This window comes from Helianthus annuus, chromosome 7 (assembly GCF_002127325.2).
Source record: "Helianthus annuus cultivar XRQ/B chromosome 7, HanXRQr2.0-SUNRISE, whole genome shotgun sequence".
NCBI classification, from domain to species: domain Eukaryota; kingdom Viridiplantae; phylum Streptophyta; class Magnoliopsida; order Asterales; family Asteraceae; genus Helianthus; species Helianthus annuus.
Window position 1 is genome coordinate 3,884,337 of NC_035439.2, and position 13,708 is coordinate 3,898,044.

Sequence of the window (13,708 nt, forward strand, 5' to 3'; positions counted from 1 at the left end):
CTTCTTTAACCAAATGAACATATATTCGTTTTGTGAACTAATTGATAATAAGCGATTTCCCTTATACTCAGGAACTTGGTTTTAAAAAGCGATAGGAGCACAAAAGCGACGAGGTCTAAAATTGAGGCGCGAAGCGCAAAAGCGGTGGGCTTTTTGTACCCGAGGCGCAAGGTGTTTATATATATTTTTTTATATATCCCATAGGTTTTTAGTTTCTTTTAACCAAAATATAGCTATAAGTAAGGCTTTTATACCATTTTACTTACATGTACAAGTCAAAAAACCCAAGGTTACAACTTTTTTCTGCAGAAAAACGCCTCTGATACATGAGACGCGCGCCTCAGGCCAAAAAGCCCCCCAAAAAACCCGGAAATCTGCGTCTTTTGGGCGCTTCTTGTAGTTACACAAGGCGCTGAGCGAAAAAGCCCCAGAAATTGCGCCTCGTGCGGTCTTGCCTCAGCACGCCCTTTTTAAAACCAAGCTCAGGAACACGTTACAGTTCATTAAACGTTAGACTCGTTTACAATAATGGGTTAAACAGGTCATTTCACGAGTTGGCGTCTTGAATCTGAACAGGAACACGGGCAGACATCGTCACCACCCATTAATACAATTTTTTTTACACATAGCACAAATGTATGTAGACCAATTGCGCTTAAACTACGTGCCATGTGCTCGTTCCTGTTTTAACATTTTATGTAATATACCTAACCGGTTTAAATATTAAAAAAATACCCTTTAAAAGTTTGCAATAGTAAATGGGTCAACTTTAGTAACCACATAGCGAACTTATCCACATGTTCGACCCTAAAAAGTGACATTGACCCGTTTATATTAAATTCAAAACCATATATTTCGTATTGTGCTCACATCATGTTAAAAATTAGGCATGTTAACGAACCGAATGTTCATGAACTTGTTCGGCGGGAAGTTCATTTATATTCGTTCATTTAATAAACAAACGAACACGAATAAAAAAAATTGTTCGTTTAGTTAAATGAACGAACATGAACACACCTTGTGTTCGTTCATTTATGTTCGTGAACATTCTTTTATGTTTGTTCATTTATGTTTGTGAACGTTCGTTTATGTTCATTTAAATTTTAATAAATACATAAATAGTTATATTTATATAAATATTAGGTTTTCTAACTACTTATATAAATATAACTGATTAGTATATCTATGAACCCTTATTTAGATGTGTTTTTGGATTAAATGTAATATATTAGACTTGTTTTTCAATCATGTTAATTTATGTTTATTCAAATATGTTCAGTTAATTTTTTTATGTTCGCTTGTGTTCGTTTATGTTCGTGAACTGTTCATTTGGGCTTTAAACGAACGAACATAAACGAACACGAACATGTCTGATTTCTTAATGAACGAACACGAACAAAAAAATATGTTCGATTACATGTTCGTGTTCGTGTTCGTGTTCGGTTAAAGTTAAATGAACGAACATGAACATGCCTATATCCGTGTTCGTTCGGTTCGTTTACAGACCTATTAAAAATTGTTAACCTTAAATTGCAACTATACATTTGTCATACAATTAACTTCCCAAAAATGAGCTACATTACATAGATGAATAGAAATATGGAATAACTTAATATGTATTTAAATACTAGTGTTTCTTTATCTTTTATAAATAATATATTATGATTAGAGAAGTTTTATTACACTTTCTTATAATAATATATTGCAGTTAGAAGAGATTAATTATAACTTTTATAAATTATATATAACTTCTTTTTTCCTACTTATTTATGAATTAATAAGCTTGCTAGTTTTTATTTAACCATTGAAATAGTCTAAAATTAACTCATTGCAAATCGATGATTAGACAAGCAGTGGCGTACCCAGGATATATCTGTTGGGGGTACGGAAGAGGGGTTCAACCATATTTTTAAGGGGTGCGGTCGGGTTTTATGCCTAAAAACTACACTAATTTTTTTTCAAGGGGTGCGCCCCCACCCACAAGAACATAGGTCCGCCCCAGTAGACAAGGGCAAATAACGTAAAATGTTACAAAATATAAACTATACTAGATAATCTATAATACATTATAAAATATTTTAGGATTTTTGGCAAAAAAATTTTTTTTTTTGAAAAAACCTTTCATGAGGCAAAGTTCTCTAAGTTCTCACAACTCGTATAAGTTTTCATTTTACCCTAACCCTATATATGTATATAGAGGTTGGTTAACGTACGATTGACCTTAATGCTCGATGCGTACATGCGGATTTAGTTTACAACATGCGGATTTGGTTTCATGCGGCTTTGGTTTATAACATGCGGACTTAATTTATAACGTGCGGACTTGGTTTACAACCTGCGGATTTAGTGTATAACATGCGGATTTTGAAATATAACATGCGGAAATCTCATCGCGTACAAATGATACGTTAAGGGATATTATACGGTACACTTTCTCTCTATTTATATATTCTTGTTATGAACGTGATAAATTATATTTTAGAAAATGAGGCAATTAAATTATCTGTTTTGTTTGTCAAACGGAAAGCGTATTGTGATAAATTATTATTGAGTAAGTTTAGTTCGTGCTCGATCACCGGGAAAAATTAACGAATGATCTTTAGCTAGGATGAATTATAATAACCAATTTAAAAAAATTGGGATTTAGAATTGCAATATTTTTAAGTACGAATCGATTGTGAGTTTTGCTTTGCTTTGTTGAATCAAGTTACGGGGATTCGTTACCTTTTTTCTTTTAGTATCATAATAATTGTTTTGCGTGTTAGAATTGTACTCATTATCGCATGTTTTGATAAATCGAACCAATATATCTTCTGAACAAATCGAACCAATACCGACCAAAACTCGCAGGAAATTAAATCCCACTAGTTTCTATTATATTTTCTTAGTTTAAGGAAAATTTGTGGTATTAGTAAAAGAATTAAATTAATTGTTGTAAAGAAAGAAACCGTCCCATTCAGTTAATTTACATTCCTTTCAATTCGTTAAACCACAAATTATGCAAACACGTTCTAACCTCTCTCTCTCTCTCTCAACCACCTTATTATATTCATCACATTCACTTCATTCAATCAATTGATTGATCAAATCATACCTTTGACAAAACAAAAATGGATCAAATAAACACTGATCTGAGCAAACAACAAGAAGGTGGCTGGAAAAGGTCCAAAACAAAGATTGTGTGCACTCTTGGACCCGTTTCGAGATCCATTCCCATGGCCGAAAAGATGTTGAGGGCTGGTATGAATGTTGCTCGATTCAATTTCTCTCATGGGTCTCACGAGTACCATAAGGAAACGCTCGATAATCTTCGTACCGCCATGAAAAACACCGGTATTGAATGCGCCGTCATGCTTGATACAAAAGTATGTTTTATATCTTTCTATGTACATGTTTTTTGTTGTTCATTGTATGTTGTTTGTACGTAAACATGCATCATAGAATATGTTTCATATCAAATTTGATTCATTTCACAAATATTTGGATTAAGTTTGCAAGTTTTCATTCCTGAGGGCTAAACATGCAATATGATCAAACCATACGGGCCATTTGTGTGATTAAGCATTTATTGTAAATAGGGTTGGTGAAAGACCCTAATATGGGATTAGTTTTGAAAGAATTTCATGAGGTTGGGATGGTTATTTGTTAGGATTAACGTGACCAATATCTGTATTTGTTTTTACATGCATCATAACCGAATATATTAATATATTATATAACCTTAAACGTATAAGAAATAGTATGTTGAAGTTGTTAGAAATTGTTAAAACTATAGATTTGTTAGAATTTTTAGTTGAATAGGTTAATATTTCAAGTCGGTTTATAATAAGGATACACGTGAACAGTAATGGACCCAAAAATTATTTGCTGGGGGTGTGGATGAGTGGTTCAAGCATATTTTCAAGGGCGCAATTGGGTTTTTTGCCTAAAAAATACACTAATTTTTTTTCAAGGGGTGCGCCCGCCCACCCAGGCAGCCACTTAGGTCCGCCCCTGCACGTGAACCGGTTAAGTTATGTGTAACGGGTACCCGACGAGTATCTTAAATCTTATTACTTTATGTGTTGTAAATGGCGTTCACCATTTACTGTTCAGAATCAGTCACCAGTGGCGAAGCTTGACAATGAAGACGGGGGGGGGGGGGGTCGAAAACGTATATACCCAAAATTTTCTATAGAACCGGGGGTCGAAAACGTATATACCCAAAAATTTCTATACGAAAACTACATAAATAACACTACTGAGCGAAAAGATGATTTTTATTATCTTTAAAACTTATATGATTGTCATGAAACTATATAAATCATTATTAGATACTTTGGTTAGGATATATGTGTGCAAACCTACAATGTGTTAGAAGCAAAATTTGAACCTTTCCAGGTTCAGCATACAAACAGTTCATTTGATTTCTAAATAAATATCAATTTGAACCTTTTCAGGGTCCAGAAATTCGAACCGGTTTTTTGAAAGATGGGAAGCCCATACAGCTGACCCAGGGTCAAGAAATCACTATTTCAACTGATTACAACATCAAAGGTGATGAAAAGATGATATGCATGAGCTACCCAAAACTAGCCCATGATGTGAAACCAGGAAGTGTCATCCTCTGCTCAGACGGCACCATTACGTTCACGGTCCTTTCATGCGACACCGAAAAGGGTCTGGTTCATTGTAGGTGCGAGAACTCGTGGACCCTTGGCGAACGCAAGAATGTTAACCTTCCAGGGGTCATTGTTGACCTCCCAACTTTAACCGAAAAGGACAAAGAAGATTTGCTTAAATGGGGGGTTCCTAATAGGATTAACATGATTGCTTTGTCTTTTGTCCGAAAAGGTTCGGATTTGGTCGAGGTTCGGAAGGTGCTTGGAGAACACGCCAAAAACATCGCGCTTATCTCAAAGGTTTGTTCTTTTTGTCTCCACGATGACATCATTTCGGTCATATCATAGTTGTTAATAGCGATGGATGATAGCGAGCGCTATAGCGAATAGCGTTGCGTAGCGCTGGATCTTCGCTATCTGATGTTTAGCGCTCAATAGCGACAATTAGGTTTTTTTTTTCTTTTCTTTGTTTTTTAAATACCAAACAACTGTAATCTTCACTAATTGCATCAAAAAACCTTAGATTCGTGAATAAGACCCTAATTTAAAAAAAAAAAAAAAAAAAAACTATTACGTCATCGCTAAACATCAAATAGCGCTCACTATCTCGTCGCTACGTAGCGTATAGGTAGCTATTTACTGCTATTAACAACTATGGTCATATGACTCATATCACATATGTGTTCTAATCATATAGAAACTGTGTTTGGTAGGTGGAGAATCAAGAAGGGGTATCGAATTTCGACGACATTTTAGAGAACACCGACGGGTTCATGGTGGCACGAGGCGATCTAGGAATGGAGATTCCGATCGAGAAAATATTTTTAGCACAAAAGCTCATGATCTACAAATGCAACCTGAAAGGAAAGCCCGTTATAACTGCGACCCAGATGCTCGAGTCAATGATCAAATCTCCGAGACCAACCCGTGCTGAAGCCACAGATGTAGCCAATGCTGTTCTAGACGGGACCGACTGTGTCATGCTGAGTGGTGAGTCTGCAGCCGGTGCATACCCTGAAATCGCGGTTCAAACCATGGCTAAGATATGCAAGGAAGCCGAAAGCACGGTTGATTACTCGCTTGTTTATAAACGAATCGCTACAAACATACCTGTACCCATGAGCCCACTTGAAAGCTTAGCTTCTTCCGCTGTTCGAATGGCTAACACGGCTCGTGCTAGTCTCATACTGGTTCTAACTAGAGGCGGGACCACGGCTAAACTGGTGGCTAAGTACCGACCTCCTATCCCTATACTGTCGGTTGTGGTCCCTGAAGGGAAGACTGGTTCCGCTGAGTTGTCAGCGAGTGACGAAGCCCCGTATAGACAGAGTTACATCGTTCGGGGTTTGGTTCCAGTTCAGTGTCCAAGGTCGGCTAAAGATTCAAACACTGAGTCAACCGCTGAAGCGCTGGAATTCGGGTTGCAGCATGCTAAAAAAGTTGAACTTTGCAAGGCGGGTGACGCGGTTGTGGCTCTGCACCGCATTGGAACCTCGTCTATAATCAAGATCGTGACCGTTAAGTGATGGGCTTCGCGTTCGCCTCAAGTTTCTGGTCGTTTTCTTCGAATAATAAATAACTTTTTGTTGCTTGATGGCTAACTAGATTTGACATTTACTCGGTTTGGTTTGGTTTCGTTTGGTTCTAGCCTAAAGCCCAACCCTGACTTATGACCCGAAATCCGTTTGGTTTTCTGGGTTTGATTTTTCGGGTTGGGCCGTATGGGCCCTTAAACTCAATTCCAATCACATGTGTTTTAACAACATAATGGACTCTTATCTGCACATTTCAACTATCTATGACTAATGCATGCAACCGATTTATGTACACCGCTTATAAACATTAGCATAAAGTACACGGATGGTCCCTGTAGTTTATCAAAATTTTGGATTTGGTCCCTAACTTTCTAAAAGTACATAGATGGTCCTTGTAGTCTGCACTTTTGAACGCATTTAGTCCCTAACTTGGACATGCTAAAACCTATAGATTTGTTGGATGGGGACTAAATGTGTTACAAAGTGCAAACTACAAACGCATTTAATCCCTAACTTGGACATGCTAAAACCTTGAGTTCATGTCTTCACTCGACCCGACATTTTAACTTTCGGGCCCGGTGAGCCCGTTAACCATGATGCCTCGGGAAGCTTCTCGATCGTGCTCAAAGGAAATTGATACCTACAAACTAGACATGAACTAGGAAGGTCTAACCATGGAATAATACAATCACCATGAAACTTATGTCTACATGGCAGTTCTTTAGCTTCATCCTCCCCTCAAATTCCTACAAACAAACACAACACTGAGCTGAATCCTCTTAGATTTTCACCGTCGGCATGCCCAACACTGCCTCCTTTTGCGCAGGCGGTGTCCCATATCGGTTTGGGTCGTTCTCGGCTAAATGCTGCATGAGTAACTCCAGGCCCGGACCGACCAAGTAATCTCATTTATTTGTCATTCTTTACGGTACTTTCATACGACCCGTATGATATGGGCCAAACACCCTCTCGTATGGGTCATAGAGTCATCTTAGTCCTCTCATACAACCCGTATCACCCATATAGCCTTATAATAAGGCCCGTACGAGTGATGATGTCCATATATAACATCAATTGTGTATCGATATCAACCAGCTATTATTCCTCTCACTTACCAAGTAATGAAAGGTGTGTGTTGTGACATTTGAACTACTTCTTATATATACTACAACTAGCGGGATCTTTCGCGCTTCGCAGCGCATGGACTTTTGATTGGCACTGGTTCGGGTTGTTACAGCACCTTTATGATACCTGGTAGAACAACTAAAAGTGATAAAAACGACTACCAGTACTGGTACCAATGTTATCCAGATGGCATCGATTCGCTTTGGTGCGGTACCCGCACTTGCTATAGCAACCGAAAAAGAAGCCAAAAATAGTCATGGTCATGGTAATGGTATGCCTAAAGGATATTGACAGATATTTTAGAAATAGCCATATACCGGTACGGTTCGAATATATTGATAACATAACGATGATGTTGTTAGGTCAGATTAGTTCGCTTTGTTATGATACCGCACTCGTATACTTTACGATTAAAAATACTCTCTTTTAAATATAACTCTATTTTCAATAAAATTTATATCAAAGAAAAATAATAATTGTATAATTAATAGTTATATATTCATTATTAATGTTACAAACTTGATATAATTTGGAATACATAACTCTGAGTTAGAACTAAATATATAATAAAATATGTTATCTACAAAGAATAATGTCATAAGACCATAAGAAAGCTACGTCAATAAATTGTTGAAATATAAAAAACCCATGAGAAGTCAATAACAAAAAAAAGCCTAGCTTTTGTGGCCAAATCTAAAACCAAAGAAATTTTACTAGTGTACTACAGTGGAATGGAATTGGACTTGTATTTTAATTTAATATATAAATGAGGCTTCTTTTGGTGTTCTCGGGCCTAGGAATATACTACACCTAGAGCCCAAGAGGGCTAGAACCACAATACCCGAAACCGGTTTTTGTAATACATGATTTAATATCCGAACCCAGTTATACCCAATACTTGAAACCAATTTTTTGTACCCAAAACCAGGTATTACCCGGGTATAGCCGTTACACCTACAATAGTAGCCGTTATTTCTATCCCACATAGCATATACGCTTGGGAGTTATGCCAAAAATACCAGGTTTTCTCAAACTTTGGAGATTGAGATGTCCCTCCAGTGGTCCGATAATGTAGATGATTTGGTTTAATAACAACATTGAAAAACACTCTCAAAACCGTACTGTAAACGCTCTTAAATCTCAGTTACATTCTTTTGTTTACAAAGGTAAAAAGAGTGCTTTAATCATAGCAAGAACTCTCAAGTAAGATTATACTGCAAATATTTTTACTCAAGTTTTTATAAAATTAATTGTGATTAGAACTATTGATGAACTACAGTTTAAGAAATAGTCTCTTCTATTTCAACATGATAAACATTAGCAAATTAACAAACATGTGTTTTTTCATTCCACCACAAATCACAATCATTTCATCCTTCATGCCAAACTTAAATACCAAACACTACCCAAATTCTAGTTGTACACAAAAGACCAGCGGTTGATTGAATTTGAAATACAACCTTGAAGAAATGAAATTCAGCTCTTGAGACATGGAGCGATTCAAGGGCGTATCGAATACAAAGTACAAGAAATCAACGTCTCCAATGGTTTATACCTTCTTGTTTTCATAAATGAAATTATCTGGCTGATCAAGCAGGAGTAGTGTTTCCATGTAGGTTGTCACATCAAAGAAACAACCTGCATTAACCCCAAGATTATTGATGCGTTTTGAGTTCGGTTCATAAACAACAAGTGACCGTCCAGGAATACGGTCTACTCGAATTACAGGTTCACCACTCTTCCTAAATTCTAGTACAAATGGTCTTAGAATTGCTACATCGTCTAGTCGGCAAATAGTGAATATCTTTATAAACAATTTAGAAACACCATCCTCCATCATCCATACATTGTAAAGCATTTCCCCTTCATTGCGCTCAAGCACAACAAGAGAGTTCATTAGCTTAGATATGGTCAAGTAGTTTTCATGGTTACATGTTGCTAAAGCGTCCGGCAGGCTTACTTCTTTAAACTCTTCACTTGTGATATCAAATGAAATAATCAGGTGATAACTATCACGACTAATTTCACTTGTATCATCAGTAGCAAGCCAATAAACACACCCATCTAAAACTACCTGATCCCATCGAATAAAAATCGAATTACTACGAGGGAAAATGCTGCCATGTGGACTTCTCCATGCCCCCGTGCTTAATGTAAACACCTCAACTTGCCAAAGGTCATTAGAATGAGTGATCTTGACAATCTTAGGGTCATTAGTCTCAGGACACACCCCAAAACCTAAAACGGTACGGTCCTCGTTATTATCTTCCGTTTCAGGCACAACAACACCGACCGCTTTCCTAATTGAAGGATTCCAAAGAACAGCCAAGTTCATTGCATTGGTATTGTGATTAGAATCATACAAACACAGCAAGCCGTGAAAGCTTCCGATTATTGAAAGATTATCAAGTATGTAGACATATGGAGGAAGTATGGGGGAAAGATCCTGAACGGGGAAAGTACGATCATCATCATCAACAATTGAAACATATTTTTTGATAAAACTATCCACATCTAGATACTTTACAAGCAGATGTTGTTGTGGGCCGATATAATGCTTAATAAAGTGAGAGCTGTCGATTAGAGACTTACATGAATTGGAGACGGATCTGAATCGAAGCAACGATTTCACAGGAAGTCTTCTCATGATTTCCGATTGGATTTCGAATGGTATGTGGTCTGTCATCTTTGATTTTGATTTTGAGTTTCTAGGGTTTACAGACATATGAAATCTCTGGACCGAGAGCGATGTGACGATGTGTGTTTTATTTCCAACCAATTTGGTAGCGAATAATCAATTATAATAAGGATAAATTACATTTTTCGTCCTTTATGTTTGTACCAGATTTTGCAATTGATAACCTTTAACTTCAATAATTACAGTCACGGCTCTTTTTTTGTAAAACTCATTACACTCTACGTCCTTTAGCACTAACCAGGTTATAATTTCAAGTTAAATCTATCCACTTAAGGGTATTATGGTCATTTCACAATTTTGTTTAAAATGTTTCTTAATTAATAAATAGAGTAAATTACAAGTTTTGTCCTTTATGTTTGTATCAAATTGCAGGCACGAGTTTTGTCCTTAACGTTTCAAAATCTTGCATGGTGTGTCCTTTGAGCCTAACTTGATTAATTTTAATTGTTAAGTAAAGGGTAAATTGGTCTTTTTACTTATTTTGATTTAAAAAAAAACTACTTTAATAATTTTAATTAGGTTAATAAACAATAGCGTTTGAAAATAATTAATTCCTCATTTATTTATCCAAACCTGGATCTGGCTACCACCACACCTCCGTCATCATCTCCGGCAATGCTATCGGAATTAACAGACAAACCACCACCGTCATTGTCAGCGTCATCGCAAACTACCTCTGTTCTCTTCGTTACTTCCACATTGTCACACACTCCGAGCAAACACTCATCAGCACGAGATTTACAGACAAACCACCGCCGCCGCAACGGAGCTCGAATCCATCTCAAAAACTGTAAATCATGACTCAATCTCACCATTTCTGTCTTCAATCTCTAATACAGACGGTTCTGATAAGTCTCCGGTACGTAGACAATGCGTTCGCTTAATCTCTACGCTGTCCGAATCAAATGGGTATTTTTGCAGTAACCGTCGATCAAAGTCAGTAGGTTTATACACTGAATTGATTGAATATATATCTTGCCCCAAAAGTTCATGTTTACTTAAACAAACCCAAAAGTTCACTAGTTCATCATTGTTGTTTGATTCTTTCCAATAAACTCAGATGTGGGTATACATGTATGATTTATTTGTGTTTGTTATTAATGGGTTTTTGAAGAGATGAACTGGCTGTGTCTGATGACTTGATCTTGTGAAGAAGATGTGGTTTTTTTAATGTTTCTAATTGGGCTTCTTGAAAACGTGATTTTAGATGATGATTATTTTATTTTCTATTGTGATTTGGGGGCAAAATGATATGATTTTACGAGAAAATTCAGATAGGTTTTTGAATTTAAATGATTTTATATGATTGTCACCACACCTCTTGTTTTTGAATTTTTGATCCACTGGAAGATATATCATTGGTGGTTCTGGTGTAAGGATTGTGGTCCTAGTGTGAGGGTGTTGGTGTGAGGATGGTGATTGCAGGTGGTAGTTGTCACACCCCAACCAATGGCGGAAACATCGGGATGAGACGAAGTGTGAAGATTGCTCGAGACATCATAACGCTAATAATTGTGACAAGTATTTAAATAATCATTTCATTTCATTTCTAAAGAATCAAGTACAAGGTTTTGAAACAAAGTACAACAACATGAATAATAAAATGATACAATACGAATACAATTCTTTCTAAGTGGGTATCTGAGCATCCTACTAGATTCCATGCATCGTCAACATCCACCTGTAACATGTTAAAATAAAGTTCAATGCAAAAGCAAAGGCGAGTATACAAGTTTGATACGTACATAGCAAAAGATAAGTTTGAACAATTCCTCATAGCAAGCATGTGATTCAAGATGAACATTTAAATATGGTATGTATCTAACATATCAAACCAAGGAAACGCAATATGCTCATGACATAACCGAAGATAAAGAGGCGGGTCGTTAATCCTATAGCGCTACATATGTCACGGTTTGGCTCGTACGAAGTTAATGATAAATTCAACACATAAGATAAATCCAAGTTTAAAGCATCAAGCCATCACGTATACAAGCATGTTATAGGAATGTTCATGTGTTTAAGCAAAATGTTCATGTGTAAGTTTGTTGATAGATAAACATGTTACACCCCAAAAGTGGTAAAAGTAAAAAGGGGAATACGAGTATACTCACAAAGTTTGCATATGCTTTCCAATTATCCATTTATTGACGAGTTGATGAGGTTAGAAGATTGAATGTGTAGGGTTAAAGTTCAGGTATGCTTAGAGTCGAGATTCGGTATTAAAACAACATATAAGTAAGATATGAGAATAGCATGTGAAAATAATCATCTTCAACACTTAACACTTGTGTGACACTTGGTAACCACAAGGGTTATGATAATGTTTTCATGAGTTGAACACCCATAAGAATCACAACAAGGTTTAGGTCTTAGGTGATGTTCTACTACTTTAACATATAAACACGAGTTCAACATCAAAGGTTCGAATGAGTGTATATATATATATAGGTTAAGTACTACATATTATTTAGTCCAATAATTCAAGTAGGAGGTAGAAGATTAGGATCTTCATTTAGGCACCTCGTGTTATCATAGATGTCATGTATGGGGTAGGAAGAACATACTTCCATTTAGGAACCCCTTGAATGTTCACCACTTCACTTGATGTAAAAACAACCAAGGAGGGTCACGAACTAGGATTAGCACAATAACATAAACAACCTAACTATAGAGAAATCATCAAATCATGTGAGGATTGTATGTAGGACAACCCAAGTTGTTCCCTAATCACTCATGTATCAAAGGCTATGTTTGACATGATTTGTGGGTTGAAACCCTAGACAAAACACCAAGTTTATGAGGTTTAATCCTCTGATTTTAAATGTCTCAACCTTGTTTTTAAGCTTAACCAACCATGGGATAAGTTGTAAGCATTAGGACATAGGTATGAGATGTGTTGAACACAAGTTACATAGGCATAAACAAGTTTTTGATGAACATAAAAACAAACAGAAAGTTTATGGATGATTTCGGGGCATTTCCAGGTCTGATTTCTCCAAGGAGAAGACTAGGAATCGAACCCCATGATTATCCAAGTAAGTAGGAAAAAGAATCAAGTGATTTCGTTAAGAAATGAGTGAGTTATGCTCATTTTCGTGAAGGGGTGTCAATCTGCTCGAACCTTTGCTTTCAGCTACGGTTTGGAGGATGTTTTGAGAGTTTTTAGTGTTGCAAAAGTGGTAGAGAGGCTGGTTATAAGTGGTATTTATAGGGGGAAGCATTAGGGTTTCAATGGGTTGGGCTTTGGAAGTGTTTAGAAGGGGTTACACCTTGAAACTAGCCCACAAAACCCAACTATATGGGGCTGAATTTTACTGAATTGGGGCTGCCATATCTCTTTATTTTTTTATTTTTTTAAAACATTATAATGAGTAATTTTGTTAGTTAAGTTGTGTAATAATATGCAACAATGTTTCCCCTAACTTGTAACAAGGTGAAATATGAAATAAAACATGATTTAACTATGTAAAAAGTGTAATGTACAAGTATGTAACATGTTTGTAAGTGACAAGTATATGTCACATATTAGATGATTAACCGTTGTATAAATAAGCATATTATTAGGGGTTTTTAGGTATCAACAATTTAAGGACAAGCATGGACATGCATCGTGAACAAGTATCGTATAAGTATGAATTACAAATAAGGATTCGATGTACAATGAATTCGAACGTATGAACATGTATGAATATGTAGATGGTGAATTTAAAGAAATACGAATTTTATTTATGATCCAAGTCTCGGAT

General features: G+C 36.4%; 2 protein-coding genes and 1 long non-coding RNA gene across 4 annotated transcripts; 2 read left to right on the plus strand and 1 right to left on the minus strand.

Moving 5' to 3' along the window:
* The first annotated feature begins 21 nt into the window (after positions 1–21).
* On the plus strand, positions 22–628 carry LOC110867629. Its single transcript, XR_002551724.1, has 2 exons — positions 22–171; positions 310–628. It is a non-coding gene; the product is annotated as an uncharacterized LOC110867629 (long non-coding RNA).
* Positions 629–3,082: 2,454 nt separating this feature from the next.
* Positions 3,083–6,396, plus strand: LOC110867626 (pyruvate kinase, cytosolic isozyme). The gene is made up of 3 exons (XM_022116629.2): positions 3,083–3,365; positions 4,440–4,901; positions 5,315–6,396. The coding sequence occupies exons 1-3, from the start codon at positions 3,111–3,113 to the stop codon at positions 6,125–6,127; spliced, it is 1,530 nt and encodes a 509-aa protein (XP_021972321.1). The 5' UTR covers positions 3,083–3,110; the 3' UTR covers positions 6,128–6,396.
* A 2,144-nt stretch (positions 6,397–8,540) lies between these two features.
* On the minus strand, positions 8,541–10,038 carry LOC110867625 (F-box/kelch-repeat protein At3g06240). Of its 2 annotated transcripts, XM_022116627.2 has the most exons (2): positions 9,854–10,038; positions 8,541–9,707 (listed from the first exon to the last, which is right to left on the minus strand). In XM_022116627.2, the coding sequence occupies exon 2, from the start codon at positions 9,594–9,596 to the stop codon at positions 8,811–8,813; it is 786 nt and encodes a 261-aa protein (XP_021972319.1). In that variant the 5' UTR covers positions 9,597–9,707; positions 9,854–10,038; the 3' UTR covers positions 8,541–8,810. The 2 variants fall into 2 exon arrangements, with proteins under 2 accessions (XP_021972319.1, XP_021972318.1); XM_022116626.2 differs by having other exon boundaries at positions 8,541–10,038.
* Between the last annotated feature and the right edge of the window lie 3,670 nt (positions 10,039–13,708).